Source organism: Notamacropus eugenii, chromosome 5 (genome assembly GCF_028372415.1).
Source record: "Notamacropus eugenii isolate mMacEug1 chromosome 5, mMacEug1.pri_v2, whole genome shotgun sequence".
NCBI lineage: Eukaryota > Metazoa > Chordata > Mammalia > Diprotodontia > Macropodidae > Notamacropus > Notamacropus eugenii.
In genome coordinates, this window is record NC_092876.1 from 197673776 (window position 1) to 197690702 (window position 16927).

Sequence of the window (16927 nt, forward strand, 5' to 3'; positions counted from 1 at the left end):
CTTTAAGGTTTCCATGAAATGCAGTCTGTAGGGGAGAGTGGACAGAAATCTAGCCTCTCAAAGCCAGGAACCTGGATTCAAATCCTGCTTCCAAAACAAACACCATTCGTCATCCTGGCCAAGTTGCATAAGTTTCCAGGGCTCTAAACCAGAAGTTCTTGAAGTAGAGGCCAGGAGATCAAAAGTATTTTCATCATTATCATAATTTTTCATTTCTAATGTGATATGATGTTATTGTTTGGTTGTTTCAGTTATATCCAAGTCTTGATGACTCCATTTGGGTTTTTCTTGACAAAGATACTGAAGTGGTTTGCTATTTCCTTCTCTAGTTCATTTTACTGATGGCAACTGAGGCAAACAAGGTTAAATGACTCTCCCAAGGTCACTTGGCTAATAAGTATCTGAGGCCACATTGAACTCAGGTCTTCTTGACTCTCAGCCTGACCCTCTATCCACTGTGCTACCTAGCTGCCTCCCCCCACCCCAAAAAAACAAAACTAGTTACATAAGAAAATAAACAATAGCAATTGAAGTTAATCTCAAAGAGATTTACAGAAGCCTGCAAAATACCTACATAAGGACAGTTTTCAGAGTAAGAAATCCAAGTTATCAAGAGCTGTATCGGAAAAAATATGCTCTAAATCACAGGTAATTAAAAAATGCAAATTAAAACAGCTCTGAAATTCCACCTTGTACCCATCAGATTGACAGAGTTGACAAAAAAGAAGATGACAAATGCTGGAGGGGCTGTGGGAAAACAAGTATGTTAATGTATTCTTGGTACAGCTGCGAACTGGTCTTTATCATTCTGGAAAAAAATTTGGAACCAGACCCATAGTGTCATTCAACTATGCATACCCTTTGATGCAGCAATATTCCTCCTAAATCTATAGTGCAAAAAGATCAAAGATAGGAAAAAAAGAATACATAGGTACAGAAATATTTATAACAGCTCTTTTTGTGGTGGCAAAGATTTGGAGGCTGTCATCAACTGGGGAAAAGCTGATTAAGTTATGTTATATGACAGTGATGGAATGCGATTTTGCTGTAAGAAATGATGAAAGGGAAGGCTTAAGATTTGTTTAAACCACTGCAGAGCGACATGAGTAGAACCAGAAGATCAATTCACAAAATAATGACTGTTGTAAAGATATAAATAACTTTGATATCAATATAATGCCCAACCAGGATTCCAGATGACTCAAGATGAAATGAGTTACCAACCTCCTGACAAAGGGAGAGGGGTGATGGACTCAGGGTACTTTTATTAGACAAAGTCAATGCAGAAATTTTTTTACTTGACTATACAAATTTGTACCAAGGGTTTTGTTTTTCTTGATTTCTCAATTGGGGTAAAAGGGTAGAAAGGAGAGAAGTCAGATTTTCACAAAAATAAAATTTTTAAAGAAAAAAACCTGCAGAAGATGATGATCTGAGTCTTGAAGGCAAGGAGGAAGAATATTCCAGGCATTGGTGACAAGCAGTGCTAGGGAAGTAGAATCAAGGTAGAGTGTTACATGTGAAGAACAACAGATAGGCCAAGATAATAGCTGGATTGTAGAGAGCATGAAAGAGAATGTGAGAAGATTGAAAAAGTAGGAAAGATTATGAAGAACTTTCATTTCCAAACAGAGGACTTTATATCCTATCCTGGAGGTAATAGGAAGACCCTGAGAGAGTAACATGGTCAGACAATTTGGCAGTTGAGTGGAGGATAGATTCGGGGAGAGAGGGACTGGAGGCAGAAAGGAAAGTCAGAAGGATATTTCAATAGTCCACGATAAGGGCCTGTACTAATATGGGGATTGTGTGAGGAGAGAGAAGGGGCCATATGTAAGAGATGTCATAAAGGCAGAATTAACAAGTTTTGTCAACAGATTCAGTATATGGTGTACATGCGAATGAGGATTCTAGGCTGACATCAATGTGTCAGTCTGATCTGGTTGAATAAAAAGATAGTGGTACCCTAGACGTTTATCAGAAGGAGTAGCAAGAGAGGAGGGTTTGATGAGAAAGGTGATGATTTCTATTAAGGTTTGGATGTTTAAATGGTAGATGGCGATGCAGAACTCTAGCTCAGGAGAGCAATCAGGGATAGATATATAGACCCAGAAATTATCTGCATGAAGATTATCATTGAACCCATGGGAACTAATGAGATCACCAAATGAGATAGTATGAATGGAGAAGAGAAGAGGCCCCAACCCAAGTTTTAGGGGACAGCTATTGGTTAGTGGACATGACATGGATGAAGATCCAGCAAAGAAGATGAGAAGGAATAGTCAGACAGGTAGGAGGAGAACCAGAAATCTCAAAAAAATTATAGAAGAAAAAGAATCCAGGAGAGGAGATGGTGGTCATCAGTGTCAAAGGTTGCTGGGAGGCCAAGAAGGATTAGGATTAAGGGGAGGCTAAATGTTATGATGGAAAGGGAATCAGTCTTGAAGTCAAAAGACTTTGAGTATTTCCCCCATCATGGGAGGGTGTGACCTCAGACAAATCACAGCCTTTTTGTACCTGAGCTTCCTTAGCTATAAAATGGGGATGATAATACTTGTGCTGCCTATGGGGCAGGGTCTTTGTGAGTTTCAAGAGATTTGATATATGTGAGAGAGCTTGGTAAATACAAAAATCCTATAGGAGTGGAATTCTTATTCTTATGGGTCTGCTAATATATCATCTCCTTTTTCATTAACATAATATAGGTCATTAGCCTTAATTTCCTAGGATGTCAAAAAAGGAAGTTTATCCTGTATGATGAGGTAATTCAGTTATATTCAACAAATGTTATTAAGTGACTTAGTCCAAGGCCCTATGCCAGACACTGAATACAAGACAAGATGAAAGACAATCCAGAAAGGAGTGCTTTATAAATGATAACTTGTTGGATTAATTTTTTAATTGCCATGAATACCAACTAGTGACACTCTCTGGAGTTGTTTTACACTGTCTGAGTGAATTAAGATTGTGTCTCAGCCTGACCTTGGGAGGGAAGTGATATCTCCTCACCAGGTTAGTTATCCCTGTAAACATATCTGTTCTTTTATACCTCCCTTCTCTCTGTTTAGAGCAAATGAAATTTAAGCAGAGGATACTTTGTGGTTGTCACTCAGCTGCTTCAGTCCTGCCTGATTCTTCATAACCCCATTTGAGGTTTTCTTGTCAGAAATATTGGAGTGGTTTGCTATTTCCTTCTCCAACTCATTTTACAGATGAGGAAACTGAGACAAATAGGGTTAAGTGACTTGCCCAGGGTCACACAACTACTAATAAGTGTCTGAGGCCAGATTTGAACTCAGTAAGAGGAGTACTTCCTGACTCCAGGCCCAGTATTTTATCCACTGTGCCACCTAGCCACCTGATGAAAAAAGTGTCCAAAAATTTAAATTGTAGTTTTATGCTTTAAGTGTTGTATTTAAAGACCATACTAATAAAGCTGATGGTTTTCTGTGTATTTGTGGCAGAAAAGACAAAACTACAAAAACAAATTTTCTATAAAATTTGGAAGACACAGATTTTCAAACAAATAAAAAAAGACTTCTTGGGCCTGCCAGGCCATTATATGCTGAATTCCTGCATACCCTTCTTGCAGGCTTAGGACAAGTTCAACCCTTGCCTGACCATCCAACACATTCATCTCTTCTCTGAACCTTATTATGCTCTGCACAGGGCTGACATTTAATTGTTTTATGTGTGTATGTCATCTTCCTAAGGAGATTAGATGCTTCTGATGAGCAGAGATCCTGTGCAGCCTGTATGTCTCAGCATCAAGGACTGCTTGGTAAACAAATAAAATGAAGAAATAAACATGGCAGCTTTGAAACAAATGAGGCATGTGTAATTCCGAAGCTATGTGGGCCAATCCCCTGCCTTGGTCTTCAGCTTCATCTACTTTCCAATTCAAATGGCAGTCTATTCTGTTTTTGTTTACTAACAACTTGGTTTAACTCATAGTCATTCATTTCCCTGAACTCAATTCTCTCTTTCAACGAATTATTTTGTTCAGTGAGCTTTTGAACCTTCTCCTCCATTTGGGTAATTATGCTTTTTAAAACCTCCTTCTCCTCATTGGCTTTTTGGACCTCTTTTTCCAATTGAGTTAGCCTCTTTTTAAAGCTATTATTTTCCTCAGAATTTTTTTGGGTCTCCTTTAGTAAGCTGCTAACTTGTTTTTTAAGGTCTTCTATTGCCTGAGCCCAATTTAAGTTCCCTTTGGAGGCCCTGGAGGCAGAGGCCTTGACTTGCTCTGGCATATGCCTTGTTCTTCCTCATCTGAAAGGATGCAGGGAGACACCTATTCCCCAAGAAAGTAACCTTCCATGGTCTTATTTTTTTCCCCTTTTTTGGTCATTTTCCCAGCCAGTTACTTGACTTCTGAGTTTCCTCTCCACACCCACCTCGCCTCCAGTTCCACCAAGCCAGCATTGGGGGATGAGATTCAGATGAGCTGCTCCAAACCCTCAGGGGCTTTAGGCAGGGGCAGAGCTGGTATTCAGTGTGAGATTAAGATCAGCTGCACAGTACAGGAGGGGGCAGCTCTGCCACACAGGGCTCAGTTCCCTCAAGGGGTTTACTATGAGACCTTCAACAATGGATGCGGGCTACTGCCTGCTTTGGGAGCCCTTGTCTGCTGCTGCCTCCACTGCTGCCACCTGAGGAGGCCCGAGTTATGGGGACACCCTGCTCCCCTCTCAGCCAGCTGAAAAGACTCTCTCACTGACCTTTGGCACCTGTGGGTTGAGTGATCTGCACCGCTGCTGGAGATTCTGTCCCTGAAGCCTGCTTGGATCTGCTCCTCTCAGTGCCACATGGCCAAGGCTGGGCTGGTCTCTGCTCTGCTTCTGGTGGGACAGACCTTTCCCATCGGTCTTTCAGGTCACTCTGGGATAGAAATCTCCTCCACTCTGTTGTTCTGTGGCTTCTGCTGCTCTAGAATTTGTTGAGAGTTCTTCTTTACAGGTATTTTATGGGCTGTGGGGTAAGAGCTAGCGTATGTGCATCTTTCTACTCCTCCATCTTGGCTCTGCCCCTCAGTCTATTCTATTTTTAAAGCATTCCAAAGATGGAGATTCTACACTCTTTCTGAGTATTTGGTTCAAGTGTTTGAACTTCATGTTCTTTAACATATCACTGAGTTCCCAGTTCAGTCTGTTTCCTTCTGCATTCTGCAAGACTACTTGGAGCAGCTCTACCTCACCTAAATCCAATTCATGCACAAGTCAAGACATCACCTTCATGAGGTCATTGGGCCTCTTCAGTAAGGGCAAACAACAACCATAATAAGGTTGTGCTCCCCCCCTAATTGCCTTCGTGTGCTTAAAGACCATTATTTTCACCTTAAATTTCTCATTTCCAGATTAAATAAGCATAACTCCTTTCAGGTTTTTTTTTCATCTGTCACCATGGCCACATTGATCATGGAAATATAAGCTTTTCTCAATTTAAAATTTCTTCCTCGAGGCACTACCCAATAAATGTTCAATTACTTTCCAGATATTGAATAAAAAAATTTCCACCTGGTTTCAGTGTCACCAGAGACTAGCTTAATGTTCTTAGGGGATTCCATTCAAATTACCTTCATTTGAATAATCAGCACTGTAGTCCTGTTAAATAGGGATTTAAAACAGGCATGCGTTGACCATTTGCTTTTTAATTAAAAGAATGTTGCAGGAAAGTACTCAAAAAAATGTTAGCTTCAAATTCACTGTACAGAACTCCCATCACAAGAATTTTATAAAGCTTACCAACATCAGAATTTTTTTAAAGAGACAATTCTCCATCTATTATCACCAAAGCAATACTAGCCCCAAATCCCACAAGCAGTCAAGGAAAATAAAAAATTGTACCTTCTATTTGAAACCTTAGAGAAAGCAGTGGTCTCTAATCATTAGACAGTGAGCTTAGTTCTTTGCCACTGAGTCAGAAAGCAAGCTCACCTAAATCCCTGATATCTTGATCATTTAATGACAGATCAAAATATCTTTAATATTTCAAAATACTCTTAAATGACACGGGCCTCCTAGTTGCTCCCTGAGTAAGACACTTCATCAGCAGGCTCTAAGCATTTACCCTGACTGTCCCCCAGATCTGGAATGCTCCTTCCTTAGCTCCAATGACTGACCTCCCTGGCTTTCTTTAAGTCCCTACTAAAGTCCCCTATTCTATAGGAATCTTTCCCAGCCCCTCCTAATTCCAATGCTTTCCCTTTATTAATTATTTGCTATTTATCCTGTATACTACTTGTTTTTTATTCATTTGTTTGTATGTTGTCTCTCCCATTGGATTGTAAGCTCCTCTAGGGCAGGGATCTTTGCTTTTTTTTTTTTTGTATCCCCAGCGCTTAGCACAATATCTAGCACATAGCAGGCAGTGAATAAATGTTTACTGAGTGAAATAAAAATGTTTTTTTTTCCCTCATCCAAGTTCAAGGACCCCCTGAAATCTGTCATGGGCTCTTTGGGATCCCAGGGCATGGGTGTGTACCCTGAGCTAGAGCATCAATCAAGAAAGGAAAAAAGGATTGCCATATAGCAATGTGGGCCCAATTGAAATCACATGACAAATTGATATGCTTAGTGTTGTTTAGGAGCTGATCCAAGAGCACCTGAGTCAGGATCTTACAATCAATGGAAAGCAGAAAAATGGCATCAGCTTTTCACTCTGTTCTTTAAGATGATGTCAGTATCAGGACTAATACATGAGCAGGGATAATGACTGGGACCCACCAATGAGAGAAATATGCTGAATAAAGCAGAAGGTCTAGGAGGGACCTGGGGCTAGTATTTGCAGGTGGTAGACACATCAAGGTAGCACTGTCTCAGATTATAGATATTAACAGGGAAGAGAAAGAGATCTGGACAGGAAGGCTGTCTACATCCAGGCCATCTAGGAGCAGGCAATAGAGAGTGATCCGGAGAAGCTGGCATTCAGCAGCAGAAATGTAACAGCTGGTCATATAATTCCAGAGCTGGGAGCTGGGGCATTCGTGTATTTATTGTATGTTTTGTATCTTTGGTGGATTTATGCAAGATGTGTCTTAGTCATCTTGGAGCCTTGCAAACCTTAGCAGAGTGCTCTCCAAATACTAATCATTTAATAAAAATTTGAATTAAATTAAATTAAATTGAATTTCCCCTCCTTTCTTAAAAATTTCAGTCAACAAACATTAATTATCTACTATGAGCCACATACTGTGTTAAATGCAGGGGAATACACACACACACACACACACACACACACACACATACACAGCAAAGCAAAGCAAAAAACCAGTCTGTTCTGAATTAGCTCACAATTTAATGAGAAAGACAACATGGAAATGGCTATGAACAAATGAAGAATATGTTGGAAATTATCAACATAGGGATGATACTTGTATTAAGGAGAATCAAGAAAGGCCTCTTGTGGGAAGAATTTGAGCTGGAACTTGAAGGAAACCAGAGGAGCCAGGAGGTGGAGGTGAGGGGAAAATTGCAAGCATGGAGGAATGCGATGGAAATATGTTCTCATCCAGAGATTGTATTATTCTTCATGGATCTGATATTTGACCTTTCCAAAAGTTAATGAAGGCTGTGTGGTTGTGTCTTAACAAGGTCGTCATGCTAACATGCCTTCTAGGCGTAGACCCCGCTGGACTGTAGTAGCTTATACCTCCACTCAATAAATATTTGTGCATGTTTGACATGTGCAGATGCTGCGCTAGATACTGGATTCTGAGAATATCAGTAATGTGTGATTCCCATCTCTGATGCGATGGCCCCAAGGTCAGCATTAGTAATGACAACAATAACTAGTATTTATATACTTCTTTTAAGGTTTACAGATCCCTTACCAGTTCCAGAAGGTAGGTGCTACCATCATCTCCACTGTACAGATGAGAAAACTGAAGCAGAGAGCAGTTCAGTGATTCCTACAGGGTCACACAACTAGTCTTGAACTCGGGTCTTCCTGACTTCAGGTCCAGACTTGTATCCACTGTCCCACCTCTGTGCTTTCATGGGTGTCTGTGTTTCTTCTGTGTCTTCGGCATCTTCTGTGGAGTGAGATTAAGACGTCTTATACCCAATTTGTGTTTGTTACCTTGAGTACTTTATAGAAGAACTGAGGGCCTCTTGTTAGTATGAAAATGTAGACATGAGCTATAGTCTTCCTGGAGTAAACCATGGCTGGGGGCAACAAACCAATGAGAAGACAGTGTCCTTAGCTCATCCCTCGGGATCAGATCTGGGCCATGTGAGTTTTTGTTAGCCCTGTGTCATAGGTTGTGTGAACATATATAGTAATGTATATAATACAGTAATGTAGTGTGTGTGTGTGTGTGTATATAAATATATATATATTATACGTACACATATAAATAGTAATATAATATGTACACTATAGCAAATCATATACTATACATACTAATATATAGTATGTCATATGCTATTCCATGACATGTTATTTACTATTACACAGTATATTCTATATACTTATACAGTATATTAAACATACTAATATATGATGTCATATTATACATGCTAACATGATGTACTGTTATATAGTAAATTCTATGTTGTTATATGGTATATTATATACATTAATTTATGAGGTATCATTATATAGCATATCCATTAAACATACTAATATATGATGCACTATTATATAGTCTTATACATTATATGTACTAACACATGATTGCTATTATATAGTATATTATATACTAATATACGATACACTATTTAGTATGTCATATATACTATTACATATACAGTATTTACTATTACATAGCATATTATATGCTATTATATGTTATGCATTATATGTTATATATACTGTTCATATCATATACCATTTTATAGCATTACATGTATTGAGAGAAAGATGGAGACAGAGAGTAATTGACTCACTCCTTCCTTGGCTTCCATGATTGTACTCTGCCCCAGTTCTCCTCCCTGACTAACTACTCCTCCTTCTTCTCCCTGGCTGGATCATTATCTTTCTCCAGATCCTTTAACACGTGGGCCTGTGTTCTTCTCTCTCTTCTCTACACTCTTTCCCCCATGGTGATCTCACCTACTCTCTCCCACAAGTAGTCCAAGTGTCATCACTGTACAGATGACTTACAGATCTATGTATCTAGCTCTGATCTTTCATCTAAACTCTAGTCCTGCTTTGTAAAGTACCTGCAGCATATTGATTCTTAAATGCTACTAGACATGTTAAGTTCACCATGACACAAGCAAAGCTAATTATCAACTCCTTCCTTAACCCACCACTTTTCCAATACAATCAACTTTTTCAAATACCTACTATGTGCACTGTGCACTCTGAGGATACAATTAATAAAAAGACAATCTCTGCACTACAGTCTAATAGGGGGAGACAATACACAAAAAGAGGCAGAAAAAGGAAAGGGGAATCTTGTTCCATAGAGTTGAAACTAGGCAGAGCAGCTGATGCTATGTTGAAGGTGACACCACCTTCCTTGGCACCCAGGTTCGTAACCTCAGAGCCATCCTTGAATCTTCCTTCTATCTCAATACCATATCCAATAAACTACCAAGTCTTATTGATTGCCTCCATAACCTCTCTCTGTTGTATCCATTTCCTTCTCTGCACTCCCATGATCACCACCCAAACTCAGGCCCTCATTTCTCACTCAGACTACTCTGTAATAATATCCTGATGGGTTCCCTTGCTGACAGTTCCTCCCCTCTCCAATATAGTCTCCATGCAAAATAATTTTCTTGCACTCGTATGTCTGACCATGTCCCATACTCAGATACTTAGAGTGGTTCCCCATTGCTTCTTGGACAAAATACAAATTCCTTAGCCTAGTATTTAAGGCCTCCTATGATCTGGTTCCTACCTTACTTTTTTATACTCTCCCCTTTACAAGCTCCATGTTCCAGCCAAATTAGATTCCTGGCTATCCCATGAATTCAACATTCCATCTCCTTCCTCCATGAATTGCAAGGACTGTGTCCTGTGCATTGAATGCATTCTTTCTTTATCTCTGTCTTTCAGAATCTTTGTTCTCTTGCAGGGCGCTGCTCAGGTGCTCTGCATTCTGTGAGCTTTTCCCTGATACCTCTCAGCTGTTAGGGTTCTTTCTTTCCACAAATTACCTGGGAATTATATTTATATCTGTATACTATTAAATCACCCTCTCCCACCCACTAAAATATCATCTCCTTGTAGACAGGGATTGTCTTTGCTTATGTATTCCCCAGAGTCTAGTTAGTCCTTTGCATGGAGAAAGCACTTACTCCAAAGATTTGTTGAACTGATGCAGACGAACACTTGTTCCTGGTAAATTTTTCTAGGCTACTTTATGCAAGGTCTTTAGCTCTTTAAGGATATTTTCAATTTAGTTTCTACATTAAAGAGAATAATCATTTCTTTCCTCTTGGTATAATCCAGAAACTTACTAAAAATGCTGCATCTTCAATGAGCTGAATCATTGACAAACAGTCACTGTTGAAGAGCAGTCAAATTAGAATAAAAATATTATTTGGAATTTAGGCTGTCCCTGCATGGTGATTTTATAGAAATAATTCAATTTTATACATTCCCTTTGAAAAGAATCTTTGAGCTAAAAATGCTTCATGTCATTCATTTCCTTTCTATCTTAATTTTCTAAGTCCTGAGTATTTAAAATCCCATCAAAGATGCTTCCAAAAGCTCTATCCTTTGTATCCACTGTATTGCACTTTGGAACTCACTCAGGCCATCCATCATTTTGATCTTGAAGACATGGGGTTTGTCCTCTCCTTTTGCAATTCTATCTTACTAGATAAGATCTCTTGAAAGACTATATTTTATTTTTTATAAAGCCAGTTTCCTTAGGGAAGGACTTTGACAGGGTCTATAGCTAATAAGAAAATACTTATTTTAGATACATGGAAAAAAGGAGTAGAAAGCTGAACCAAAATAGCCATATGGCTACTTTTACCATTTGTTTAAAAAAATTGAAAGAATACCATCAAAATATAAACTAAGAAAATAACAGAGAAGAAAGAGACCTTGGAAATTGTCTAATGCAAACATGCAATCATCTCATTTTATAGTTGGGGAACACAGTACATGAGACAATAGGGTCCACGCATGGGAAGGCTGTTCAATGGTAATGTGATTCAGGTGCTGTGCCAAAGACAAGAAATATTGATTTCAAGAAGGTTGGTTTGTTTTAAATTAGACATTTCTGACTCATAACGTAATTATTTTCATTCACTTAGCCAGTGTTATGACTAGGCATTTTTGCATCTAGGGCAGGCAGCACAAAATATACCTTTAAAATCAACTTTTAAAGACAAATTCAGTAGACCCGTAGTAGTGGCAGAGAGATATTGGAGTGCCAACCTGTGCATGATAGGGGAAGGAGACAAATAGCCTAATGCTTGAGACTGGGAGAGTAGGGGAGGATGGAGGCAGAGGAAGGAGGACAGACTTGATTAAGGAAGGGCATTCCTGGAGTACAACTTCTTAAGGACAGAAAGTAAGCCATCTGCCCATCTGGTAGCTTCCTTTCTTGCTCATTCATCCTTGTTAACCAGCTGCTAAGCACAATTTGCACAATATTGCTCTGAAGTATATCCTAAGGGGACAACTGTTCACCCACCTTGGTTATAGCTCTGCTCTTAGCATTCAGTTTTCAGCATATCCTTGTTTGTAGGTGATTTTTACAAATATTTTTAATTTAATATTTTTCCCAATTATATGTAAAACAGTTTTAACATTTGCTCCTTAAAACTTTGAGTTCCAAATTCTCTCCCTCCCTACCCCCTTCGTTGAGAAGACAAGGAGTTTGACATAGGTTACACATGTACATCATGCCAAACATATTTATGCTGTGAAAGAAAACACAGACAAAAAAACAAAGTAAAAAAAGTATGCTTCAAACTTCATCCAGACTCCATTGGTTCTTTCTTTAGAGATGCATAGCATTTTTCATTATAAGTCCTTAGGAATTGCCTTGGATCACTATATTATTGAGAACAGCTAAGTCTTTCAGTTAATCATCAAACAACATGGCTGTTACTGTGTGCATTGTTCTGATTCTTCTGTAAGTCTTTGATGCTGGTCATTTCTTATAGCCCACTAGTATTCCATCACAATCATTTACCACAAGTTGGTCAGCCATTCCCCAGTTGATGGGCATCCCTTCAATTTCCAATTCTTTGCCACTAAAAGAACTGCTATAAATAATTGTGTACAAATAGGTTCTTTTCATTTTTGTTTTTTATCTCTTTGACATACAGACCTAGTAGGGACATTGCTCAGGCAAAGAGTTTGCATGCCTTTATAGCCCTTTGAGCATAATTCCAAATTGCTCTACAAAAGGGATATATCAGTTCACAACTCCACCAACAATGCATCAGTGTATTCATTTCCCACATCCCTTTGGATTTGTCATTTGTCATTTTCCGTTTCTGTCACATCAGCCAATCTGACAGGTGTGAAGTGGTATCTCAGAATTGTTTTTATTTGTACTTCTCTAATCAATAGTGATTTAAAGTATTTTTTCTTATGACAATAGATAGATTTGATTACTTTGTCTGAAAATTGCCTGTTCATATCCTATGACCATTTATCAATTCAAGAATGGCTCTTATTTTTATAAATTTGACTCCTTTTTCTGTATATTTGAGAAATGAGACTTTTATCATAGATGCTTGCTGTAAAAATTTTTTTTCATAGTTATGGTTAACTGTATTTCCCTCCATCCTATTTTCCCCGATATTTATCCTACTCTTTCTTTCTCCTTTCATCCTGTCTATCCTCAAAACTGTTTGCTTCTGACTTTTACCTTCCCCAATCTACTCTCCCTTTTATCAGCATTCCCTTTGTCTTATCCCCTTCCCCTGCTACTTTCCTATAAGGTTAGATAGATTTCCATTCTCAAGTGAGTGTGGATATTATTCCCTCTTTGAGCCAGTTCTGATGAAAGTAAGGATCAAATGGTCCATGGAAGATGGGGGAGATCTTCCTCTCCACTATAAAAGTACAAATATTCTTTTTGTTTTGTTTTTATTTTTAAAATTTATTTATATATTTTTAGTTTTCAACATTTGCTTTTATAACATTTTGAGTTCTTTTTTCTGTGTTCATCCACTACCCCATCTCTAAGATGGCATGCAATCTGATATAGGCTATACATGTACAATCATATTAAAAGTATTTCCACATTAGTCATGTTGTAAAGAGAAAAAGCACAAGAAAGGGAAAAATAGAGAGAAAATAATATGCTTTGATCTACATTCAAACTCCATAGCTCTTTCTCTGGATGTGGATAGCATTTTTCATCTTTAGTCTTTTGGAATTGTCTTAGATCGTTGCATTCCTGAGAAGGGCTAAGTCTATCAAAACTGATCATTGTACAATGTTGTTGTTACTGTGTACAGTGTTCTCCTGGTTCTGCTTACTTCACTTAGCATCAGTTCATGCAAGTCTTTCCAGGTTTTTCTGAAGTCTTTCTGCTAGTCATTTCTTATGGAACAATGTTATTCCATTACATTCATATATCACAACTTGTTCAGTCGTTCCCCAATTGATGGATATCCCCTCAATTTCCAATTCTTTACCACCACAAAAAGAGATGCTATAAATATTTTTGTACATGTGGGTCCTTTTCTAATTTTTATGATCTCTTTGGGATACAGACCTAGTAGCAGTCTTTCTGGATCTAAGGGTATTCACAGCTTGATTGCCCTTTGGACAGTTCCAAAATGCTCTCCAGAATGGTTAAATCAGTTCATGCAAATATCCTTAAAATATATGGGCATCATGTTCCTGTACCTCATGCCAATCTTTGTGAAAACTTGCATGTGTGTGAAAATGTTTGCATTTCCACCAGCATGCTTGCAAGTTTTATAAGATTAAGATTATCATACCAGAGAAGCTTTCATGTACTAAGAGCTCTAATCTTGACAAAAATGTCCCTAAAATTAATTTGAGATTATAAGGGAAACAGTAAGACCCAAACACATGTTCCTTTTTCTTTTTTCTCTGTGGACAGCAGCCAGACTTCAGTAATTAGCCATAATAAGCTACTTCCATCAGGTTATTTACCTATACTGAGTCTTTTTTTTCTGAGACAGCAAGAGGCTTAAATATCTTCAGGGCTATTCCATCAGTTTATTTTAATTTATTGAGATTTCTTATTACATAGAAACAAACGCCTTATAAACTACACTCCCTAAAAGCATCTGAGCAAAACTGCCTAACCATGACATTACAATTGATAGTACATTTTACTGTTACAGAAAGGGTGCTTGCATTTTGATTGATATCATCACTTGTCTTTGTCATCACTTTAGGGTGTCTTTATTTGCTTCATTGAAGTGATTGTGTAGATGGTTCTTTTGGCTCTGCTCTCTTCCTATAAGAAGTATCATGATGCTGTGGACAGAAGGTTGTCTTTCAAATCAGAAAAGCCCAAGTTCAAATCCTGCCTTTTATACATATGAGCTCTATGATCATATGTAAGTCACTTAACCTCTTGAGGACTCCAAGGAACTTTGTAAGACCATAATTGTAAGAGGAATTGTTGATCTTTTTGGAGAGAGGGCATTTCCTCAGTAGGACCCGTCAACATTAATAAAGTCACCAAGTCTTCTCAGGTCCTACATTTGTCTGAATTCTTCATACTTACCATTGGTTCAGTAATATTCTGTTACTTTTTATATGACTGTTCAGCCATTCCCCAATCACTGGACATGTACTTTTTTCCAGTTCTCCCACCAAGTTTTCCCACTGATGTGAATATTTGTGTACATATGGTGCTGTTTCTTTTCATCAATAACCTCCTTGTAACATAGTCCTAGTAGAGATATCCCTGGGTTAAAGGATCTGAGCCTGCCCTCGATCTATGAAGCAGGATTAGAAGCCCTGTAAACCCCTGGACATTCATGATGCTCTCTACTTTGTTGTACTGAGAAATATCATCAGAAGTATGTATATCTGTAATCTGATGACCTAATTTAGAAACCCAGACCTGTTGCTTATTACCTGTGCAGCCCCAGGGAAGTCACCAATCTCTCTCCTTCCTTATCTGTAAAAAGAGGGGCTTGGGCTGCATGACCTCTTCTAGTCCTGAATTGTATGATCAGTTCTTACTAATGAACTTTCTAAACTTGTGCTTCCATTACATGACAGATACTGTCTAGAAATTCATGAAAAAAAACACCAGGAATAAACGCATACCAACCTGAATGATAAAGGAAGATTTAGGCTTCTTCTTTGAAGCTCCCCAGCAAAAGATCAAGTTACCTCTCATTTGCTTTGATAAGATCCTGGTATTTTCCCTCAGTCCTGGGATCTAACTAGCCTAAACTATCTAATGAGCATCTGTATTTTGGAGAATTCCAGGCAGAATTAATTCATGTCACCTGATTCCTGTAGGCACTGCCTAAGAATAGGGTTGAGCAAAGTCAGTGTTCAGCATAAAAATTTGGTGTGTTTGCTCATGTCTATGGGTTATTAATGAGCCTAACCTTTTCAGGTTTTCTCCTCTGAGGTACAAGTATTTCCTTAAATGATTGTCTTGTAAATAGATATCGCTTTCATTTCATTTCCCGATTTATGAATCCTGTTTTAAAAGGCCAAGTCCCCTTTGAAGGGTAATTCCCTCCTCCTCTTTTGACTTTCTGCTGTATGAAAATCGACCAATTGCTTCTAAATATCATATTGCTCAAGGCTTTTATGCTGTGAAATGCCTGAAAGAAAGGAAATCTCCAAATACCAGTTTTAATCAACTGGACACTTTAATGACTAGGGTAACTCTTGCCCAGGCAATCAGACACATAATTATATTTCAGATAGGAGAAAGGTCTCATCAAACAGGGAAAACGTGTTCATGGTACACGGATTTGAAAATGAGCAATTAGAGATCCCAGTAGGCAGCAGAGACCCTGACAGGCAGAGTGATGAGGCAGGGAAGGCCTGTTGTCTTATCATATAAATCACACTTATAAATATATTTACTTCTGAGAGCAACAGAAGCCCTGGGTGGGGACGGCGCATCGGAACCCAGCCTAGCCTTAAGTCTTTCAGCGAGGCCCTTCAAAATGCTCTTTTGTGCGCTTATCCTCTCGCTAGCTTGTCTCTTGTGAACAGTTGTGTATACATCATAGAGGTAGAAGGGATGAGGATTGCAAGGTGGTGCCCATCAGTTACAGCAGAGGCGGCGGCGGCGGCGGCAGCGAGATGCTGCGGGTGGCTTGGGGGGTGATGAAATTGGTAAATACCCAGTTATTGTGCGCCTATTGATCCGCCCCGCTGGAAGGCTCTCAGTGGCTAAGTGACCCTCCCTGCCGCCCCCAGTCGGAGCCTAGTATGCAACCGGCTCTGGCTGGCGGCTCCCTCCTCCTCTTCCTCTTCCTCCCGCTCCTGAATTCCTGAAGTTACACGGAGAGATAAGGGAGCCCATGGAAGCCCGAGCAGCAGTAGCGGCGGCGGTGGCAGCGGACAGCAGACAGCGGCAGGCGCCACTCACTGGTGACAGCCTCGTGGCTCCTGGGCTCGGGGCTCCCGGGCTGATGATGGCACGCTAATCGGAGCCGGTGCGCTGTGTGAGCCTGCCTGCCACGATGGGCCAGTGCTGCTGCAAGCTTTACTACTGCCTTCAGTGCCTGGACAAGACGGTACTTTGCCTTTCTCCTCCCCCACCCCCCACCCTCTTTTTGGCATTTTGCTTTGAACGGGCAGAGAGGGAACCCCCGAGGAACCAACAGTATGATGCTCCTCCCTGGCCGGCGTGCGCGGCTTTGCTTTGTTGGTGGGCCAGCCCAAGCCCGGGGAGGCTCTGCTTTATTTATGTACTGCTCAATTGTGAGGAGTGTTCAGGGAAACCTTAGATTACACGCGCACACACATACACACACACACTCACACACACACTGCAGTGCCTTGCATAATTCTAGGTTCTTGCAGTTTGAGGTGGGCA

At 39.5% G+C, this 16927-nt stretch overlaps 1 protein-coding gene and 1 long non-coding RNA gene across 4 annotated transcripts in view; one reads left to right on the plus strand and one right to left on the minus strand.

The window, feature by feature from the left end:
• The window catches only part of MTUS2 (microtubule associated scaffold protein 2), a 729368-nt gene that overhangs the window by 587630 nt on the left and 124811 nt on the right, over nt 1–16927 (plus strand). The window contains exon 1 of one of the 3 annotated variants that reach the window (XM_072611826.1): nt 15989–16625. The exons of the other annotated variants lie outside the window; for them this stretch is intronic. Coding sequence (XP_072467927.1) covers nt 16572–16625 — 54 coding nt within the window. The 5' untranslated portion in view covers nt 15989–16571. Of the gene's footprint in view, nt 1–15988; nt 16626–16927 lie in introns of those variants that run through there. 3 annotated transcript variants of the gene reach the window in all.
• The window catches only part of LOC140505643 (uncharacterized), a 124794-nt gene that overhangs the window by 29551 nt on the left and 78316 nt on the right, over nt 1–16927 (minus strand). The gene's annotated exons all lie outside the window — the stretch shown is intronic.